Raw genomic sequence first — 22,320 nt, 5'->3', positions numbered from 1 at the left:
GGTGGTAGAGAGCAATATAACCTGCATAACAGCACGCCCTCCTTTCTTGTCCCAATGGAAGGTACAAAATATTTTAAGATTTCAAATGGCAAGAAGTCAAGTGGCCTAGGCCTTATTTTAAAGAACTGAGTTCAGTTCTAATAGTAAGTCAGATCTGTGATGTGGTCTTAAAATGGTCTCCTGGCAACACAATTTTAAATGCTTAATCTGTGTTGTCTTTACCAAATGGCTGTCATAAATCATAGTTTGCTTCCTACTTGTATTTCACTCACTATATAGGAAGAAGAAATGCCAACAAAATGGTAAAGACATATGTTGGAGGAATATGCCATACACATGCACACACAGTTAAACTCTTTCTACCACAGAAGTAAGTCATAGTACAATTTTAATTTAAAATTAAAAAAAAAAGAAATAAAATCCAGGGATCGTGCTAACTTATGGTAGAAAAAAACCAGGATCCTGAATCGGTTGCATGAATTCAGTACCAGAAAGAAAAACAGTGAAGGAAAGCAGAAAATTATTCTTTTAAACCATTCCAGGCTAAACCCAACAGCTTAAATTCCACAGTGTGCTGATTTCAGCTGGGATAAAGTTAACTTTCTTCACAGAAGCTAGTACAGGGCTATGTTTTGGATTTGTGCTGAACACAGGGTTGATAACACAGAGATGTTTTTGTTACTGCTGGGCAGGGCTTACACAGAGCCAAGGCCATTTCTGCTTTTTGTACTGCCACACTGGTGAGGAGACTGGGGCTGCATGGGAGGCTCGGAGGAGACACAGCCAGGACAGGTGACCCCAGCTGACCAAAGGGATATTCCAGACCATATGGGATCATGCTCAGTGTGTAAACTGGGGGATCTGCCCAAGTCACTGTTATGTGTGATGGGGCACTGCTCTCCTGGAGATGGCTGAACACCTGCCTGCCCATGGGAAGCAGTGAATTAATTCCTTGTTCCACTTCTTTTTGTGTGAGTGGCTTTTGCTTTCCCTGTTAAACTGCCTTTATCTCAACCCATGAGTTCTCTGGACTTTACTTTTCCAATTATCCCCAATCCTGCTGGTGGGGGAGTGAGTGAGCAGCTGTGTGGGGCTGCTGCCGCCTGGGGTTAAACCACGAGACACAGAAAAGAGTAATTAATAAATAAAACAGCCAATAAATGAAGTAATAAAAACAAGTACTTCCAGATCTACAGTCAACTTGTCTGCAATAAATATGCTGTGGTTGTTGGATGGCAATACCTACAGGAATATCTTTACATTTCCTCATTCCTTTATGAGAACGCAGTAGATATGCTTGTGCTTACCCTAAGCTTTCGGCCAAAGACATTGACTTTTCCTTGGGCTTGCTCTTTCCGGAATCGCCACTCCACCAGGTTCTGCCCGTTCTCCCCTGGGAGGGTCATGTTTCTCTTTGCCATGGTTGGGTTGGCAGTGCCAGCCAAGACGTGCGGTTCTGTCTGGTAGTGTGAGTCCAGGCCGCTGGCGTATAGGATTCTCAGTGAGCCGTCATAACCAATCTGGTAGCTATTTCTTAACTGATCTGAAAAGGCCAAGAAGAGAATTACAGGTTACCTACACGGGTTAAGACTCTGCCTTTGTACTGGACACATATTTATGCAATATGTGCATCTTGACTTCACATAACTGACTCAATGGTAATAAAGAGCCAGGGTGAGATTGTTAAGAATAAATGTATCCCATAGGACCAAAAATGCCTTTAGGACCCATCATCAAAGTTACTTAAACACTTAAGAAAGTCTCATCCTCACAGTAGATCTTTTGGACTGCCACAAAACACCTGCTGTTTCATTAGGCATTTTTGGCCTAATCCTAAGCATATGACTACTCACTTTTGCAAGGATGTGGTTGCTGGGGTATTACATGCTATTTTTAAGCTAAAATATCACTTCATACTATTTTTGTACCTATTTCCTTTTCAATCCATCTCTTCTTGCCAAGATTCCTTTCTAATACAAAGTAAGTATTTTACTTCCCACAGCTGCTCACAAAAGCTATTTGGTTAGAAAACTTACTTAATTCCACGTTTGTCACAAGTACTGCTTTCCTTGAACAGTTGTTTCTATATAGGTACAAAAATGTGAATGTATCACCCGTTCCTCCAAACACTGTGCCCCTAAAGTTTCACTTCTATTTGCTGCTTGTACCACAAGAAAACAATTTTCAGGCTGGTATCTGCTGAGAAATCTTTTGTTTACAGTACCTTGAACCATGGTATAGAAAGAATCAATGGATGATAAGTTGGAAGTGATGCTGACATCTTCCTCTCTGCTGGATGACTCAATGTCCACTGTAATGGCCCTTTCCATTTCCCCATGAAGGTTAGTGACGACTCCAGTTGGGAATGTAACGTTTGTTAGACGGCCCTCGCTATCGTAGCTAAAAAAAAACCAGACCGTCCAGAAATGATACATAGCAGAAACAAATTGTTTTCACTTACAAGTAAAATGAACAAAAATACCAGCTACTCATATTGTTAAGGCATTTTTTCTTTTTTATGTGTGCATGGGATAGGCATAGCAAAGACTTCAAACATGCTTTGAAGTACTCAAAAGCTGCTTAACTACAGCAGCCTCAATGGTGATAGCAAGAGCAAACAGATGGATCTTCAGCTCTGCATATTATTCTTTGAAGTGTGACCAGATCCTGCTGCACATCTAATTCACCATTTCAAAGGAAGCATATTTTTTGGTGCTAAATTCTGTAGCATTCTGTACTCACTCCCTATTACTGGACTAGATTTTACTTTTATTGAGTAGGAATCCTCAAAATTTTTGAAAAAAGGGTATCTTAATAAGAGTGTCTTTTGGGCCTTTCCTATTCAATGATTATGCAGAACACCTGTCCTCCTGAGTGCTTATTGTCCCTCGTATTACTATGAGTACTATGAGACAGAATCTGGGGTAATATTTAATCTACTTAAGCTGCTTGTAGCTGGAAACCAGAACAGCTAGCATCTCTAACTTGTTAACTGCCTGCGGATCATAGTTTGAGAATTGTGACACAAACCATGAGATTTTTTCTTCTGTGTCAACTGACATTTATTTAAACCAACAGCTATATATCCACTTAATATGAATAGGTAGATAGAATTTCTGTAATTGAAGTAGATCTATGACATCTAAACCGTGTCTTCTCTTATGCTGTTAGGTATACCCTGTTGGTACATGACCAGAGACCATGCTCACATCCAAACGGATTTTGGTCACAGTATATAGAGAGAGGTAAAGCACAGTGTGAGCTTGTGGTCATAAAACTTGTCTTTAAGATTAGCTCTTCCAGTACTACAGTCTTGATTTGTCAGCCTAGGTGTTCTGCTGAAGCTCCTTGTTTTGAAGTATAGCCTGTCTGTAGCTGCAACAGAGAAAAAAGCACTCGAAGGATGATTCCATGCCCATGTATGACCTGTTTGCTCTCAGGAGTTTGCCATTCCTCTCCTGTGACCATGTAGTTAGAAGCTGAAGAACGCCTGCCTTAGTCTCTTAAAGTAACTAGAACATGACCCTGCAGGTCCTCACAATGTGCTGGACATTTCATGCTGATAATTATCATCAAAATTGCTCCTACTGGAAAAGAAAAGCAAAACCAAAAAAAGCCCCTACAAAGCCCCAAGTGTATCACTCAGGCTACAGAAACTTTCTTAAATTGAGTGAGTTAATCCTAACAGCTGTAACCCACAACACACTAACTTTCTCTGAACAGCATGAGTACTGCACAGCATTGCTGTAACTGAAAAGATTAAGTTAAGAAAACTTTTCTTCCAGTTACAAATCTTACTCTGTAGATTTGACAGCTTTTTGCATACGGTTATTTCCCTCCTTTTAGCACAGTTGATTTCCCTTGTTTGTGTAAGACTTTCACTTAGCAACAGGCAAGAGAAAAGAATGTTTAAAAATCAGAAACCATACTGCAAGCCAGGGAAGTCAAGTGGGGAAACTTATTTTTTGAATTAAGTACATTTCAAGATAATGGGGTTTCTTCCAGTGTGTTTCTGTCCCTAATTGGGGTTCTTTTTCACATACTGGACTCGGCAAGCTGAGATACTCCATTTATGCGGGAGACCAAAACATACTGAAGTTCCTTGTGCATGAATGTGACTGCTAGCCTATTCATGACCTCAGTCTCATTCCTCAGTTCCAAGACCTTATTTTATTTTCATGCACAGCTTCCCTTTGCAATTCCCTGGGGAGCATATATTGTCCAATTAGTGTCCTTTTCTATTTTCTGCTTTATGTTTGAAAATGGTATCAAATTACTTTGTTGGGAATTACTTCTGTCCTTTGATTCCAGTAGCCAAGTACTGGTCTTTATTCCAAACAATGCTTACTAAAGGCACAAAAGATAAGATTTCCCTTTAAGAACTTTTTTCCCTTTAAATCACAGTATCTGTGAGAAACTAATTATTTCTCAGTATACCACCTGAGTCGGAAAATGCTACGCATTTAGTAGTATTCAGTGCAGTGTGTGGCTTCAGTGCAGTATGCAGCACTGAACTGTGCTATCCTTCTTTTATGCATTCTTGCTTCCACATTATTACTTTTCAACTGTGCCTACAGTTCTTGAACTGGTCCCGTCTTTCACAAATATGGGAAAGCACATCATGAGCCTGAGATAAGCAGTTAATATTATTACAGTGGGGGAGAGTTCAAAGACCAGCAAGAAATCATGCTACACATTCATGTTCTTAAAAACATGACTGTAAAGCTGAAAGAATCTTAAAAGCCATGATTGCTTGGTTCAGGCATCCTAGTGCAAGAAGAAAATGTGACTGAGATGTGAAAGGTAAGAATAGGATTTCTCATACTTTTATAGCCAGGAACAAAAAGAAAAAGGGGAAATAGGCCTTTCTACAATTCACTACATACTCCATTTTATCACAGATTGCAATGTGTGTCCTTCATTTTGTTCACTGTACATCAAATACTAAACTTACTTTATACTTGCTATCTTCTTGCCCACAATCAAAGCCTTATCAATGCACAGCATAGCAACATCACTCATACCTTTGGGCATTCTGCAGCCATTTTTCTTATTACATTCAAATATCCTTGCATTCTGCTGCCAAGGTGAATTTATTCATCCAAGATTGTCAGTTTTAGACTGAGAGATTTCTTTTTATCTGCCTAGTGTTCTAATATTGAAATTGCCCTAAAAGGAACAAGATCTGAAGTCTAGAGGGCGAGCGCCTATATTTGGCATTTCACAGCCTCTTTGATCTTTTCATCCAAACACAAGCTCAGGCACACGTGTTACCATGGAGCCCTCTGATCTTTCTCCTTTTCCAGGCTCCACAGCAAAGCCGTTCAACCAACCTCTTCAATTCCTCAAGAGTGAGTTTCACATAAACTTTTCAAAACTCTAAACCAGAAACTTGCTCCCTGGATGTGACCTTGTGTGCATTAATCCCCTCAGCTCATTTCTGTTCGCATTAACGTAACAATCTTCATATTTGGTCAATAACTATGAAGGCAGCAGTGGGGACAGCTGCCACCACTGGTAGCTGAAGTTCCCCTTAGATCAAATTCTTTTTCTTCTTTAGGATGAGCTGCCACTGCCAGATAGTTTTCCACTTCTGCAGTGAGAATTTCTCAGAGATAATGATTATCAGCTTCCCAGATTCTTGACCTTTTGCTCTTCACCTGCTGGAAGTCTCTCTTCCATTGTTCATCTCCTTCAGTTTTAATTACATGCCTTCCCAGACCATTTTCTGTTCTAGGCTATGTAGGACACTTCACTTTGCAGTAATAACTTCCTGGTAAGCCTTGCCACAGATGGAAATGTCCTACTTTCTTTATTTTTGACTTGTTTCTCAAGTGCATTTTATCTTAGTCCGTAGCACATTTAGCTCGACCCCAACTTGCAGAGCATTATTAATGTTTTATATCAGAAGCTATTTCAATGTAGAATAGGGAGCTGTAGAAATAAAGTGTATAGTAAAGGCTGCACCTAAAGCCAATTGCTAAGTTATGACTGATAACTGTTTTTCCACAGACCTCTGCAGCACAATCCCTTAACAAAATAAATTCTGTGATTTTTTTTTTTTTTCTTTTTTGCTGTTGTAAACATCAGGTTGAAGAGCAAGGCACACCAGTTCCAGCACATTTCAGATAACAAGACATACGGTCCCAAATGCATATTAACTATTTAAGACTGGTTACAGATTATACTATTAGTTGGGATACTGTAATAGAGAAATGAAGCATGAATGCATTTCATAATATAGACATGTAAAATTTTGACAGTAGAAAGAAAAGTACTGTTACACTTTCAGTCAACTCACATCAGGTATTTCCTCTATGCATCTCAAATTACCAAGAGTGGCTAAAAAATTTATGGAACATTACCCTACTTGTTTCAAACTATTAATGGGAAGCATTTTATACCAGAGCGCTGCTTCTTGGCAGGTGAGAACAGAAGGTTCAAGGTTGACATTCAGGAGTGCAACACGTTGTTGTTTTAGGTGCATACCACGTTGACAACATGCTGAAAAATCTGTCCTAACCTGGCAATGAAGTGTCTCTCTTGGCTTGTTGAGGCCATTTAAGCTACATTTACATAGAGGACTGTGGTCTTTAACATGAAAGTATTTTGGTTTCCAGATACATTCTTTCACTTGTATTCAGCCTCCGTAGCACACTGCAGGTTTAGTCCCTCCCAAATAGTGAATTCAGATTTGGAAAACTACAGTAAAGAAAAGCCACTCCAGTAGCACTTTCATTGCATGCTCAACCAGTATCAAAATGGTTATCTTGCCGATCAAAAGGAAAGAAGCCCACAGTTTATATACCATCACTTTTATTATCATTTCATCACCCATAGGGAGCTCTTCTGTCCCCCACTGGTTTAAAATTGGGCATGGCAACTTAATGGAAGCTCTAGTTCTGGCCACCTTTAACCATTATGTGGGTTGTTGAAAGAAAGAAAACTTTCAACTTGAACATAATGAAATGTGCTATTTTTTTCCTTTACTCCATTTCTACATTACTTTCATTTTGATACGCATTTTCGCTTTTTATATGTCTGAAGAGGGACTGAATGAGCCTGCTAAGAATGAAAAAGGTGAAAATAATCTACAGATGCATGGGCAGAAATGATTTCTTTTTTTTTTTTTTCACTTCTTATTTAGTCTGAAATAGACACTTCAGTGGATCCATAACTACTCATTTATAACCTGCATTTATTCCTTCATTTCCACACAGTATACTTGTATTTGTATCTTAAAAGGTTTAGCATCTTGCTTGTGAATTCACAGTACAATTATATTTCAGGGAAACCTGAAATATTAAACTATGACCCTTCTGGAGATATAACAATTTTTTTTTTAGAAAAACACCAATCAATAAAGAATATGGCAGTATGTATTCCTAATATTTTGTTTTGCTCAACAAGAAGAAGGCAAATAACAATTTGGTATATATTAGTAGCTTGTAAATTATGACAAGTGGATTTTTAAAATTTTATTTTCTAAAAAGTGATAGCATTTATCTTTTTTTCTTAACTGGAATATTGTTAAGCATGAAGAAAAATGCAGCCAGGAAGGTCAACTCTATCCTTGGGGTGCATCAGACACAGCATTGCCAGCTGGGCAAGGGAGGGGATTGTCCCACTCTGCTCTGCACTGGGGCAGCCTCACCTCAAGTGCTGGGGGCAGTTTTGGGCACCACAGTGTAAGAAGGATGTAAAGCAGAGCATCCAAGGTCACTTGGTCTGTTCAGCCTGGAAAAGAGGAGACTGAGGGGAGACCTCACTGTAGTCTTCAACATCCTCGTGAGGGAAAGTGCAGGGTAGGGCACTGATCTCTTCTCTGTGGTGCCCAGTGACAGGACCTGAGGGAATGGCATGAAACTCTGTCAGAGGAGGTTTATGTTGGATATGGTTTATGTTGGAGAAGGTTCTTCACCCAGAGGGTGGTCAGGCACTGGAACAGGCTCCCTGGGGAAATGGTCACAGCACCAGCCTGACAGAATTCAAGAAGTGTTCTGACAATGCTCTTGGGCACATGGTGGGACTCTTGGAGCTGTTCTGTTGCAGGGCCCAGGCCAAGGCCACGAGCTGGATATTGATGATCCTTGTGAGTCCCTTCCAACTCATATTCTATGATTTTATGGAAAAAAAAATCAGTATTTGTAGCGGTGCAGGTGGCTGCAGCTACTCTTTGTCCTGAGAAGAACTCAGACACCCAGCTGTGGTGGTCAGCAACCCAAGTTTAGCATGTAACTTTCAGTCATGGTGAGAACCCCTGATTCCCTTGTTCTGTCTTTTGCATGTTTTCCCCTGATTGGTTAATATTTTGTCTTCTTGTTTTATGTATGAAGTTATGTATATTCATTTCCCTTCTTTAATATGTATTACTTCTACAAAGTTCTTTGTTCCTCGACGCCCCATTGGACCCTTCCCTGAGTCCCTCCTATGTGTTGTTCCCATTGGTTCCCTTCCTGTCAATCCCACCTGCTTGTCCCTATCCCATTGGCTGAGATCCCTTTCCCCACCTATTCTGTACCCAGTATAAGATCCCTGGACCCTCCGACCAATTGTCCTCTTCGTCCCTGTCTTTTCATGGGAATAAACCTGCGTGGAACATATATGGAGAGTCCCCTCTCTTTACTTCTTTGCCTTCGCCTGCGTTCCTGCTTAACAGCGACAGGAAGATACAGCCCCTTTTGGGTGAGGAGCTCTGCCCCTTTTTCATTGTGTGTTGGGCACTGAGTGTCGCCTTCCAGAGGAGTTTTATTGTTCAGCTCCGGGCTTCTTTGTGTCAGCACGTGAGGGGTAGAACCCCCTTCTGCCAGCTCCCAGTGGCTAAAAACGCCTCCAAATATTTTTTTCCAGTCTTACAGAATTCTAAATATATGAAAAAAACCCGCCACTTCCTTTCTTTTCCCTTTCTTTTCCACTTTATTCCTTTCCTCTCTCCCTCTCCTTTTTCCTTTTTCCTTTCGCCTTTCCCTTTTTTTATTTTTCTTTTCCCTTCTGTTGAGCCTAGCTCTGAGAAAAAAGTGGATAAACAGGAAAATAGATCCAGGAGTGATTCTAGAGAAGAGCTAAATTAAACTACAGCCAGAATCCCAATTCTGGAAAGAAATTTATATGCCTACTTGTTTTTTAATGGAATTTGGGCAGAAAATGCAAACTCACAAAACCACAGAAGTTAGAAGGTCATTAAAAGTATTAGTATCAGCCACATTTCTCTGTCCTGTCCAACCGTCAGACAACTCAAGCTTTTCCTGTTCCTTTATCTGGTGGCTTTTCCATGGGGAAAGGGTCTTTACCTTGTTTTCATCTGGGGAAGTCTTATGCAACTGTTTGCACAGCTGGTTAAATAATTCAGGTAATGGTCTTTTATCTTAGCAACATGGTCAGGATGAATTTTTCCATCCAGGTTTAATGAAGAGATTTCCTCAGCTGGAAAGTGATTGACAATTTCTCCTTTCACCTTACCCTGTTATAACTGCAGCTCTTGCGGCTTTTTTTTTGGTGTGTCTATTTTGTCAAAATGTTAAAAGGACAGTTTTCAGTCTTTTTTTTTGTAAACTGGCATTCAGCATGCTAGACATGAACAATTCACTTAAATAGGCCTCTCTTGACAGCCATAACTCATCTGCAAAACAACAGGCACACTCTAAACGAGAATCACTGCAGGAAATGTGTCTGTTGGAAAGGGAGCTCAAAGAAATGAATCAACACCTCTTCCCATGACAGCTCATTCACTTCCATACGGAGAAGGTTTTGATGCTCATTTTCCACTTCATTGCACAACCAGATAAATAAGCTTGAGTTCAGTGCTTATGCTATGTAAGAATTGACCACCTTCACAGCCCAATCCAAAATGACTTCCAGGTATTTGGAGCCAGGTATTTTGGGGGCGCAGTGCTTTGCAGAGAAAGAAGCAACACATGAATTTAGCATGCTGGGGATGCTTTACTTTTTGCCAGAATACTGCCAAACTTCTCACTCACTGCTGTATGGTACTGCAGTCCTCCATGCTGTGCTGATTGCTGCAGCAAACACCTGCCATGTGGAGCCACAAAACCAAGGACTCTCCCACACCTCACATATCTGACATGCTCCCTACGTGCACATGAACTTGCACAAATGAACAGTGTTAATGATGACAGTGCTTTCTGAAGAGCAGGAAGAACAACTCCAGTGTCTGTGCCTGGGGAAGGGGTGCACTGGGAGCAGCGGGACGGAGGCAGTGTGGCTTACATGAGAGGCATTTTTGGGGATGGAGCAGCTTTGCAGTGCTGGGGGTGTGCCTCAACAGCTCACACTCTCCTGAACTGAGTGCAGCCAATTCAGGAGCAATTCAAGGGGGCTTGTTCTTATGAAGATGAGACAAAATTACAGTAGCTAGGCTGTTATCTACAAGACCTCAACACTCATCCCTCACTTTTCAACTTCCCTGTAATGGGAATTCACTGCCCATGAGCCCTGTGGGGTGCACACAGGAGGGATTCTGGATTGCCAGGGTGTGCCAGTGGGCAGCTTCCTGCGCACAGCGTCTTTAACCTCAGGGCTCCTCAGGGCTGCTGCCTTGTCTGTGTGTCACCTTCCCCAACTTCTTAGCTCATCTATTATTGCACAAATAAACCGTGTGTCTTGTTGATATAAATACCAGAGTATGGCCTTTTAAATAAAAGAAATGTTGGTGTATATATACTTTGTGTGACAGATTGTTCCTTGCTGTAAGGTCTGCTTACACTGTCAGAGCTGAGTGTACAGGCCTTTAGTGAAAAAAGGACGTAAGGCTGGTCTGTTTGGGCAGAGATTTTGCTCACAGAATAAGCTGTAATGTTACTTTTTCCCCCTTAATTCCTATTTGGTGGTAGTGTGGGGATTTAATTTAATTTAATTTTATTTTTATCTTGAAAGGTAAAAACTCCATGAAGCTGTTTTTACAGGGTCACAAAAAGTGGACAAATCAACTTACTAAATTACATTATGTTTGAAAAGCAAATTTAGTAACAGGAAAACAAAATTATATGCATGTATTTTTTTTTCTTTTAGGACAGCAGAATACTAAGGCAGTAAGCAATAATTGCTAGATTCAGGTTCTGTGGTTAATTTAGAGTAACAACCTTTTTCCTTCGGAGCACAAGTCACACTTGCAGGCTTCAGAAGTAACTTGCTCTTCTTTGGAGGGGACTCCAAAGGTAAGACTTTAAACTGCATGTGCCTTGTAGGCTTCCTAGAGAGCTGATCAGTCTGGTCTCACTGGGGACATCAAGAAAGACCAAATCTCTTGATGGGGCTTGAAAATATGTTTGAATACAGCATGACTGAAAACAGAGAATAGCCTTTTCACATGGGATCCTGAGTTGTCTTTCCACCCTCACCACACCAGGTTCCCTGTGAAGTGAGTGTGAAGGAGGATGAGCTTACCTATTCAATGGCTTCTCAGGTGTGCTTTTATTACTTAGGAGAAGAAACAGTAACATTGAATAATGAAGAAATGGGTAAATGTCTACTAGATGAGACATACTACTGCTATCAGGGCAATTACAGGACACACTGCAGTTCTCTAAAAAATTTCACATTGGTATCTAATGTTATATATTAATGGATTATTTTTAACATGGCTGTTTTTTTATTAAGCAGGGTGAGTTTGAAACAGCAAATTTGTGCTCCAATGTTAGCACAAGTCTTACAAGACTAAATAAGATAACATGTAGTATGATATCTACTGTAAAGCTGAGTTACAGTTCCAGTTTAGAAAAGTGTGAGACATAACCTCTATTCTTTAAAGTTGAAGATAGACATTTAAAAAATGTATTGAATGATTTATCTTAAGAAGAAACATGGTAAGTCCTGTCACCAAGCACAGCCTTCACGAAGTTCCTCTCAGAAACTGCATGTTGCATGAAACAGGGTTACATACTTGTGTAGTGTTGATGTACTCAGTGCAAAGTTAAAAAAACCCCAAATTAAATATGTCAGCTTGATATTTTTCCCTACAAGTCCTCTTTGGGTAGAGGGTCTACTTAGGTTGTTTGAATAGAGAGGAAGAGTTTTAACTGCCTTTTGGCCAGCCTTGCTTCCATGGGTCTACACGAAGATGTGAGAGAGGGTTATGGCTACTAGATCTTCAATTTGTGTCATGTTGAGAGGAGGAGAAGCAAATACGCTTTAAGAGAGAAATGTATGTGTAGCATGCTGTGTTGTGCCAGGCAAAGTGGATACAGAAGCACTTATGCAAGGACTGGATATCTCAAAAATATTCCCAAAAAGATAGTTCAGAAACAATTAAGAATGAAGAGAATATGTCTTTTGTTGCTTGAGTATATATAGCATGGGAAGGTTAAAGACACTGCACTTGTAAATCACAGTTTGCAATCAAGGGCTCATATGATTCCACAAAAGTCAATGCAAGAATATGACAACTGGCTAAACAAAAGTGCTTGAATGAATATGGGTAATTATTTTATAGCCACTACATTTTATACCGATGCAGCAAGAAGCAGTGGCAGTAAAAGCAGAAGGCACCAAAGGTTGTTGATAGTAAAAGGATAAAAATACCTAAAAAGCACTATGATACCAAGAACACTCAGATAATGTTGTTTAGTAGTGATAAAAAAATCCAGATTACAATTTTGTATAAAGTTACGGTATTAGTAAGAAACTAGAATCAAATTAGAATGAAAAAAAACTGCAAAAAAAAAGAAGACTAGGCATTTTTAGATATTCATACTATGAAACATAAAATGGGATAGAAAAATCAGCACAAATAGAAACACAAATGTTACAGGAAAAAAACCCCCAACAAATGTTACAGGAAACGGTACAGAAATATATATTATGAAAACTGGATTTTGAACCTCTTAATATACAGTAAAAGTGCAAGTGAATTGACACTACTATTAGGCTATAATTTTCCTCTGATCAAATTAAATACTTGCTTTTCAGCATAAGTTCCATAAAATTTTCCATAGCCAAATCTCAGTATTTCCAAGTCAGACTCCACAAGCAATGTATTAAGATGAAGCAGAAGAAAAACTGCAAAACATAATCTATTCTCTGTTGCCAGCTGTTGACAGTTACAGATGATGTGCCTGGTACTTGGGGAAACTAAACAAGTCCAAGCCAGAGGCAATAGCTGACTCTGTATCACAGAGTTTTAGGGAAACCACAGCACTGAATGCATTGCAAATAAAAGCATAATATGCAAACTCTGCAGCACACAGTGAAAATAGATTTTTTGCTAGCAATTCTCCAGAGTCCATAAATTACTGTAAGGATTTCACATTCTGCATGATTTCACCACCTTTCCAGAATAGCTGGAAAACTCGTTAATTTAACTGTGGGAGCAAAGTAAACTTGTAAGAGCTGTGCCTGCTAATGTCACTCTCTGTGCTTCCTGTTGCACTGCCTTGAAGACAAGGACTTGAGTGGGAGAGAGGAGGGGAAGGAGAAGACGGATGAGTTCAGGGCATGAAGTATCAGAGGAAACATTGGATGGACTGTCAAGAGATACGAGAGGGGATTGTGAAGAAATTCACCGCTGGGAAAGGAAAAAGCAGGGAACTCAAACACACCTTAGGGAAATAATGGGAGATGTGGGAAGTAGCAAGATACAAGGTAATAAAGTAAGGAAACATAACAGGCGGTCTGGAGAGCAAAATAGAGTCATGGAAGAAAGGCAGTGGATTTCCAGAGAGGAGGAGCCGTCTTAGTCTGGATCAGACCTCTGGCTGCTGATACTGCTTCTAAGAGAAGAGGAAGAAAAATGAGAGAAAGCTGAAAAGAGATAAGGAACAGTGGCCACTGGGATTACTTAATGTCTAAGGAGAGCACATGCAGCCTGAACCTTCCAGGAGAGCTTGTGTGGTGAAGGAACAGCTGTCTTTTTACAGAGGAGCCTGCAGAAGCACCTGGGCTGTGAGAGCAGAGGGACAGAGCCCAGATGCCCAACACCGGGCTGAGCACGATTTGTTCCAAAGCAGCTGTCGGGCAGGACTCCGTGCCCGTGAGGGATGGGCACGGTGCCGAGTGCTCCCAGCGCACACGGACTGCAGCTCTGCCCCAGCAGCTCGCTCTGCCCGGGCAGCCAAGGCTGCTGGCTGCTGGTCCTGGAGGGATTGTCCCTCGCACCGCAGCCTCTGCCAGTTCCTCAAGCTACCTAAGGAGCACAGAGCAGCCACAGGCTGGCACAGCTGCCTCGCTGGCAACTGCTGGAATTCCAGGGCTTTCATGGAGACCCGGGATTGCAGCCTGGGGGCTGGCCGATTACACAGGGACACCTGCAAGGCTTTTTAGGTTTTTGCTTCTGATACTTCAAAAACTTAGGTCCAGAGAAAATGCTCTTTTTGTGCACTTGGCATAGCTATCTGTATGTAAACTCAGAATGGAAACTGCTGCACAGAAATAATGTCATATAGGCTAGCTAGGAAGTGTCACTTCCAAAATGCTAATATGCAGATAATTAGTTTAACTTTTAAGATTTATCGATTTAAATGTTCATATTATGCATACATAATATGCAGTTATATTTAATATTTTCCAGCTCAGATATCTCGCAATTTTGTAAGAGAATTTGATTAGGCTGATTACTTTTATACCTTGTTTAATATTATAATTTCATTATAAAACCTAATCTGGGCAACTTTTAGCTTCATATGGCTCCATTGGTTTTTTAGTATGCATGCATTTTCAATCATTTTTGTAAATGCTCTGTTAATACCACTTTTATTCAGTAAGTTTTTGGACTTCTGTAAACAGGTAACAGTTACTATGAATTTGAGTAACAGTGCTTTACAAAAGTATACATTCTTTAAATATAAGGTGTCAGTTTTGATCAGCACACTATAACCCTTGAAAAAATATAAATTTATAAATCCATTTTGTCATAAAAATACTAAAAATCCATGAAGTCTGTAAACAAAGAAAACAGATTATATGATATCCTAAGTAATTCAAACTAGTACATACAATTTCACTGTAAAAACCAAAAAGAATGTAAAAAAATATTTCTTGTGTATTAGTCCTTTCCTTCTTCAGGGAAAGAGGAGACTAAATAAAATAAATTATAGATTAATTAGTGTCCAGGGTAAAATAAATAAAAAAGTAAATTTCTTTTGGATCTGATATTAGTGTGATTTAAACTGTGGAAAAAAGCCATGAAAAGAAACAAGACCAAATGGTTTAGTATGTGCCAGAGCAGTGATTGCCAATTTTTGGGATGCAGTGTTTTTGCAAATATTTCCCATTTGCACTGAAAAGTTCTGAAAAAGGAAGAAAGAAAGAAAGATTGAATCATTTTCATAAACCTGCTCTCAAACCACTGAGAACTCAGCTGAAATTATATAAGTTCTTTGGATCCATGCTCCACTTATACAACCAGATTGGCACAGGAGAATAGTTAAAAAAAGCTATTCCTGAGTTGCTCCAAAGGCTGAACTTTTTATTACTAAACCCACAGTATTTTTCCTCCATGTATCTTCAGCCATTTAAACAGATGTGTGACAACCAAAAGGTGAAACAACCCGGTGATACTCAAAGCTAGTTGGCAAAAAGGCACTTCTAGTCCATTGGACATTCAAACAGTTGAACAGTTTTAACTGTGAGTGGGGAAAAAAGTCTAAATTTACCACAGAATATAAGTTCTATCCTTTTCTCAAAATATTTTGTGAATTTGAATAATAGAGTATAATAAAATACATAAATAAACTGTGATATTAAAAAAAAAAAGCATCCAGAAATGAAGTTGAAATATTTTGCTATAGCTAAAATAGAACAAGGAAGTCAGAATGATTTCTTTTCATAATTTCTTATTCCTCACTTGATGTTTGAGGGAAACCTTTCCATTTTAACAAGGCTTCATTTTTTTCAACGGAAAACACTTCACCTGAAAAGGTTTTAGCCCATACCACCTACAAACATGGATATGCAGAAGCTGACAGAGATACACACTTGTACATCATGTCACCCCCACACAAACTCTTCTGTGATAATTCATGGTTTCCATCTATTTGGCAATAGTAGCAGAAACCTCTCAAAACCCAGCATCATCAGATTTAATGTTACAAATCATCAGCACCAAAAAGTCACAATAATACTTGATCTTTGAATAAAAAATGGCAAAAGAGTTGTGTTCACAACTATTTTTTTCTTCAAAAGGGAAATATACAGATATAGATTTGGTGCATAGGGATTTTATGTTCAAAAGAAGCAAGCAGCTATGATGACTGATGGATGTTTTTAAGAGCGCTGTTTTGGCAAGAAAAACACAGTGCCTTCTCCCCTCCCCCCCTTATTCCATGTAGCTTTACATAACCAGTACAATGTTTTATTTTTGGTATTAACTTGTACAAAGCATCATAGAAAACATTACTGTAAGGGACCTTGAGAGGTCACACAGTCCAACCTCTACCCCAGGGCAGGATCTGTTCTTCCTGCATTGGCCCTGAAAGATGTCTGATCTGTTTTTAAAGACAGTCTATGAACGGCAAGGGGTCACTATCATTGTTGTCTGCTCCAGGGCTCCAAAATCTTCACCGTGAAGTTCCTCTAAATTTAGTCTAATCTGAATCTTCCTTGTTGCAATTAAACAGATTACTGCTTCACCATGGCTACAGGGAGGAGATAAATATCTTTGCTTCTGCAAAAGCCTCATACACTTGCAAATTTGGGGAGAGTGAAATTGCCTAGCTTTTTTCCATAATTACTTCAGCTTGGGAATTCTAATGAGACATTGGTCGGAGGTAATTGTTTAAGAAGTGCATAAACAGCAGCTTGGAAATAATACTAATACTTACTGAGGGGAATAGCCTGCCCTTTGGGTTTTCTGTAAGCCAGCTGGACATACCCTAACTCAGACCAGAAAGTCTGCATGAGAGCAGATCAGGTGTGAAAGATGGCTATTTACAGTCTCAGGAAATAGCTATGTACTTCATGACACACAGTTCCCTAAATTCTCCCTATGATGAAAAATATAGACCTATCACCCACTGAACAGTGAATATAATATCCACTTCTTTGCGATCATGCACACGCCATTAAGATACATTCAGGAGCCACCAGCTACTGTGGTACACCACAGTAGGCTACACAAAAACTACAGACAACATGGTGGGAAATGACTGCCCTGATTAAAACTCCAGGTCCTCAATTAGCCAGTATGGATGCCAGCATGGTTTAGAGTGCCTGCTGTACCCAGCAGATGCCTTAATTTCTGTACGGGCCTTCACTGTCCCCCAAACTGACTGTCTTGCCCAACTTGCCTATTGGAAACAAGTGGCTCTGTTTGTCACAGTTAAACACTGAATTTACTCTCTGTGGAAAGGGATGGCTATTCCCAGCCCACCTGCAGCTGTGCTCTGGTCTCTCAGCATACAGGACAGGGCTAACTCATGAGAAAGAGAACATTTGCCCTCCCAACTGAACACTTTTTCATTTCTCTGTGTACCCTTGCTGTGCTTCTGTGTCCTCTTGGCAGGACCTAAAAAGATACACAGCGGATGCACCAAAGCACAATTAAATATTACAGATGTGTGCTAATACTTTGGGAAGGTGCCCGCTACCAAAGCCCTGCCAATTTACAGATTATTGTAAGAATACCTTAAAACTGGCAGCAGTACCATCCCACCTGCTGTCTTTGTTAGGGATCAGCATTTCTAGCCCTGTCTCCACTTCAGGACACAATATGCAGTGAAGCAGCACCTGCTGCTCTTGTGTCTCTGATGGGCATCTGTAAAGGCTGGAGAGTACATACAGGTGCTCAGAGTCCTCCTGCACACTGCCTCAGCCAAATGTACACTGACAGAAATATGAAGTTATCTCAGAACACAGATGTTTGGCTTTGCTGCCACTGCCTGACACTGGCACTTTATTTTCTTTATCATGTGTGTTAAAGGGAAAGTTTTTTTTTAGGCCCTGACCTTGGCAGCAGTTGCTACTGCATTTCATCATAAAGATACGAGAAAAGAAGAGGGGGAAAGAAAAGAAGAGGGACTTACTGGATTTTCATGATGCCCTTTGTAAACTCGAATAGCTCAGCTAGAGGCCCTCTTAACAGTTTTACTTATCATACTAACACTGTATCTTCCACTCCTTCATAGACACCTGTTTACCCAACCTCATCATGTCTTTCATGTGATGAAAGTTAAAATGTGAGTTAAAAATACACATATTTTTCCGGCTGGCAGAGACAACTGAAAAAAACCCTGTGTTCATTCTACATTGATCTTTTTTGAAATAATGGTTTCTGTTTTAAGCTGCATTTTTGGTATGTTTTGCGTAGCATATCAGTTGGCATTTCAGATGATTTGGAGATGATGTGGCCTATAAAACCTGTATGCCAATTCTCTCGTTCTACTAGTTTATCTATAAATTGTCATGATCTTCCTTTAGTCAATATACTTGAGGATTCTGTAAATCGCTTTGCTGATCTGTCTGTTATGAACAGGCATTGATGACTTAATAAGTGTAACACAGGCTAAAGCAATTCACTGAAAAGATTTTTTCTGAGGTTAGTAAAATTACAAGTCCTACTGTTTCAGTAATACTTCTTGCTGTTGTGCTTGCACCTGTAAATGACATGGTGCTGGTGGTTTCTGTGTTTTCAGTTTATTCCTACAGGAACGACACTTCCCCCCATGGCCCACATTTCTTTTCTCAGCTTCCTCCACCTGGGTCCACCTGTGTGAAATCCTGCTGTGCTGTCCAGGAGATCCTTCCTGCATACTTGCCACTCAGTGAAACACAACCTTTTACTACCCACCCAGATGTTATTTTTGGGTAAAAGACCATGCAGAAATGCTTTTACTTAAAAAAAGAAAAAAAGAAAAAAAAAGAAAAAATTGAGCAGCAAAGACAGATTTCTTGTCAGTATTTGCAGCAGAACAATGTCAATCTAATGAGCAAGTGGGATGAAAATCTAGTTTTTGATGCAAATCTACAAAACCACGCTTGTCTGAGTTACAAATTTCTTGACAAGAGTGAAATGTTGTCTCACTATTATTTCAATATATAAAACTGAAGTTCAAAATAATGAATTCAAAATTATTCAGACCTAGTGTTCAGAAGAAGTCAGACAAGTCAGACAGAGGAAGACAGCATGGGAAATTAAAAGTATCTTTCTGTGCTTTTTGTTATCAAGGGTCAACTTTACAGTTACTTCATCCAGAAATATTTCAAATGGTCCTGTAGAACTCAATAAAACTATAAGGCATCTGACTTTATTTTATGTACTTACTCAAAAAAAGTGGTCCATCCAGTCTCATCGCTTTTAGTTGCCAGAAGTCCACTGTTGCCGTGGTAGGTAAATAAGACCAGCTCCTGCCCTTGTGCAGTCATGCTTTTCAAACATCCATTAGTGCCTATGGTCAGCCAGATGACTTGGTTATCAGGAGAGACCACTCTTACTGGCATCCGGTTGGGATCCCGCCTGATCCGAAGAGTATTCCCATTGCTGTCCGTTACCGCAGTAATATCATTGTCATTACTGTAGCTAAAATTGTACAGGTAGTCTCCGGTGACTAAACTCACAGTGTACTGGTGAGTACCGTTGACATCAAAGATATAAAGCTCTTGGTCAGTTGGAGAAGCAACTTCATAGAAGTTCATTGAATTCATTAAGGGTTTGTTCTTTGACACAGCCCGTATCCTAATGTTTCCCAGATCAGCAATATACAGGGTGCCATCTGGAGACACAGCTAAGGAGGAAGGAGCATTAAGTTTGGCATCTTTAGCATAGCCATCTCCATTTTGGTAACAGTCACAGTTAACATCATTTTTGCAATCACACTCTGAGGGTATTCCAGCAACTAAAGAGATCTCTCCATCAGTTGTGACTTGTCTTATCCTATTAATCTTCTTTTCATCAGTTTCTGTAATGTAAAGTACCCCACTGTAGGACACGGCGATGGCAGTGGCTGACTCCAGCGTGGTCTGGACAGCGTGTTTGCCCACCGTGTACTCCACCCCTGGAACCTGGCAGTGCATCGGCCTCCCTGCAGCAATGCGAACCTGACGGTTTTCAGTGATCTGCAGAACCACATTGTTATCCAAAACATAAATGGAGTTATCCATTGGGTTGATAGCTAAGTCTGTAGGCCATTCCAGGCGAACCTAAACAAAGAGAAGTGTTTTGTTAAACAGTTAACCAGTGAAGATTAAATGTATTAATTAACCTTCAGTTTTGGACAATGCTGTAAGGATATGTTCCATCTGCTGTAAGCAATCATGACTGAAGAACTTGCTTTAATACAAGCAGCAAACTAAAGCTTTTCAGGGAGGAAGGGGGAGCAATATTTGGCATCCATTTTATTGAAAAGAAAACCAGTTGCATTGAAACTGTAATACAGGCTGAGTTTCCCCTCCAATAAATGCAATACTTTTCTGTATCACAAATGCATAAATAACTACAGAGACAATGTCTAAATCCTTGTCAACAGTATTAATCTTTTATTCTTGTAGCAGCAAAAATAACATACTACCTCCCAGATCATGAAACACAGTACTCCATTTTTTGAACACTCCACTACTGACATGTCCCTTCTTACCTACACAAGCTTTTTAAGACAAATAGAAAAATACAAGGGTTCTGTGTAAATCCTTTCATTCACTCTAGTAGGCTAAGGATGTCAGCAATTCAGAAAACATCAACGTGCCAAGATAGTTCTAACAGATATGCCATTCTCCCAGTATTTACTACCAGGCTTAATGTATCCTGCTGATAGTTTTGCTGTCCTAAACCAAACTGAACTTTATGGGCAGAAGAATTGAAAACAGCAGCATTTATAGCTAAGAGAATACAGTGCAATTCACACCCTTGGAACAGGTTGCTTTCTCCCCCAAACCTGCTGTTAAATGTCCATCACACACTCCACCCAGTTTTATTTTAAGGGGCACGAAAGCTGCATTTCAATTTCTATCCCCAGCTCAGCTTTCCAAATTAGCAGCAACTGAAAAGTACCTGGCTGATGTGCATGCTGGTATCACAGGTTAGAGGTCGTGCTGAGGTGAGGTCGTTGGAGCCAAGCAAAGTTGATATTATTCCATTCTGATCCACTTTTCTGATCATGGTCCCATCAACAAAGTAGATTAACCCATTCTTGTCTATTGCTATTCCTTCAGTGAAGCAAATAAAAATTAAGGGTTTTTTGCTGTACTAGCAGTGAATATATTATCCATAACTAAGGGTATAGGTAGCATGTATCTAGTGGAAATTGCAGGCAGTAGGTAGTAATACAGCTTGTTAATGTATCTTGTATAACAAACCAGTATTCATCATGAAATCTACTACTGTTGATTGCATTTACTGTTCATTTGCTTTTGTGTGTTGGGAAGGGACTAGCTTTTAAGTTAACCTTAAACATGGGATAAGTGGAACCAAAAGCAATGCTCATTTTAGATCTTCACTGCTGCCTGCCAAACACATAATCTAAATGAGCGTTTAAAAACGCTCAATAACCACTCAAGCCAAATACTTCCTAAAAAATCAACCCTAATTGATTTCAAAAAAATCAGTCCCCTGTAGTTCTCTTCCTCGATAGATTTTCTACTTGGAAAAAATCACTCAAATCCCCAATTTTTGAGCCAACTATTGAATTCAGTAATTAAACACGATCATGCCCCCAGCTCTGAACTTTTGTATTATTTTGAAAGTTACAGAGGGAGAACTCTTTTTACCTTTAGGGCTCATGAGAGTTGCCTCCACAGCCTTGCCTCCATCACCACACCTTGCCTCATCGAACGGCAGGCACTGCTCCCCTGTTCCTCCTATTACCTCAGCATTTTTGGTCAGGTCTTTTGCACCAGTGAGCGACTTGGGCCGATAAATCCTGCGTGTGTTCGTGTCAGAAACATACAAATCTCCCGTCACGGGGTCAGTTGCGAGGTAGTATCTGTGAGCTGGGTTGTTGCTGTAAAATGGAATTACACATTGCATATGCTCTAGTTAATTGCACCTAACATTGGATCAAGGAGAGAATGGTTTAGTTCCTATGCAGTGTGCAGTAATGCAGAAAGAGTTAAAGTCAATGGTGATGCTCCATGCATAGGTAGGATAGGTCATGGCCCCAAGATGGTTTTGGTCCACATTTCTCATCTGTGTCACAGCCAGCCTAATCTAGATTAATCCTTTGGGGAAAGAAGGTCCATTTTGCCTTTGATGCTCTCAGGCCAGTTGAATGCTGTGTCATTAGAGACTGCAAATGTCTCTCTGATAGGCCAAATCAAAATACTGGAGTTTAAAATCTTCCAAGAGTTCTGGGAACCTTGATCTAGTCCCAAATTTTGCATCAGGAGCCCAGCCCTCACTTACACTTTGTTGCTATTATCCTATCTGTTTTATTATAATTT

General features: G+C 40.0%; 1 protein-coding gene across 8 annotated transcripts in view; it reads right to left on the bottom strand.

Annotated features, from left to right (window-relative positions):
* TENM3 (teneurin transmembrane protein 3) overlaps positions 1–22,320 on the bottom strand; it is a 413,821-nt gene that overhangs the window by 14,644 nt on the left and 376,857 nt on the right. For all 8 annotated transcript variants that reach the window (XM_082282288.1, XM_082282290.1, XM_082282291.1 and 5 more), the window contains 5 exons: positions 21,649–21,881; positions 20,933–21,087; positions 19,211–20,085; positions 2,225–2,400; positions 1,308–1,543 (listed from right to left, as the gene is read on the bottom strand). In XM_082282288.1, coding sequence (XP_082138414.1) covers positions 1,308–1,543; positions 2,225–2,400; positions 19,211–20,085; positions 20,933–21,087; positions 21,649–21,881 — 1,675 coding nt within the window. The remainder of the gene's footprint in view (positions 1–1,307; positions 1,544–2,224; positions 2,401–19,210; positions 20,086–20,932; positions 21,088–21,648; positions 21,882–22,320) is intronic.

Source organism: Coloeus monedula, assembly GCF_965178545.1.
Source record: "Coloeus monedula genome assembly, chromosome: 5".
Classification (NCBI taxonomy): Eukaryota; Metazoa; Chordata; class Aves; order Passeriformes; family Corvidae; genus Coloeus; species Coloeus monedula.
Note: the sequence above shows the minus strand (reverse complement) of the source record. Positions and strands in the feature narration are given on the sequence as shown.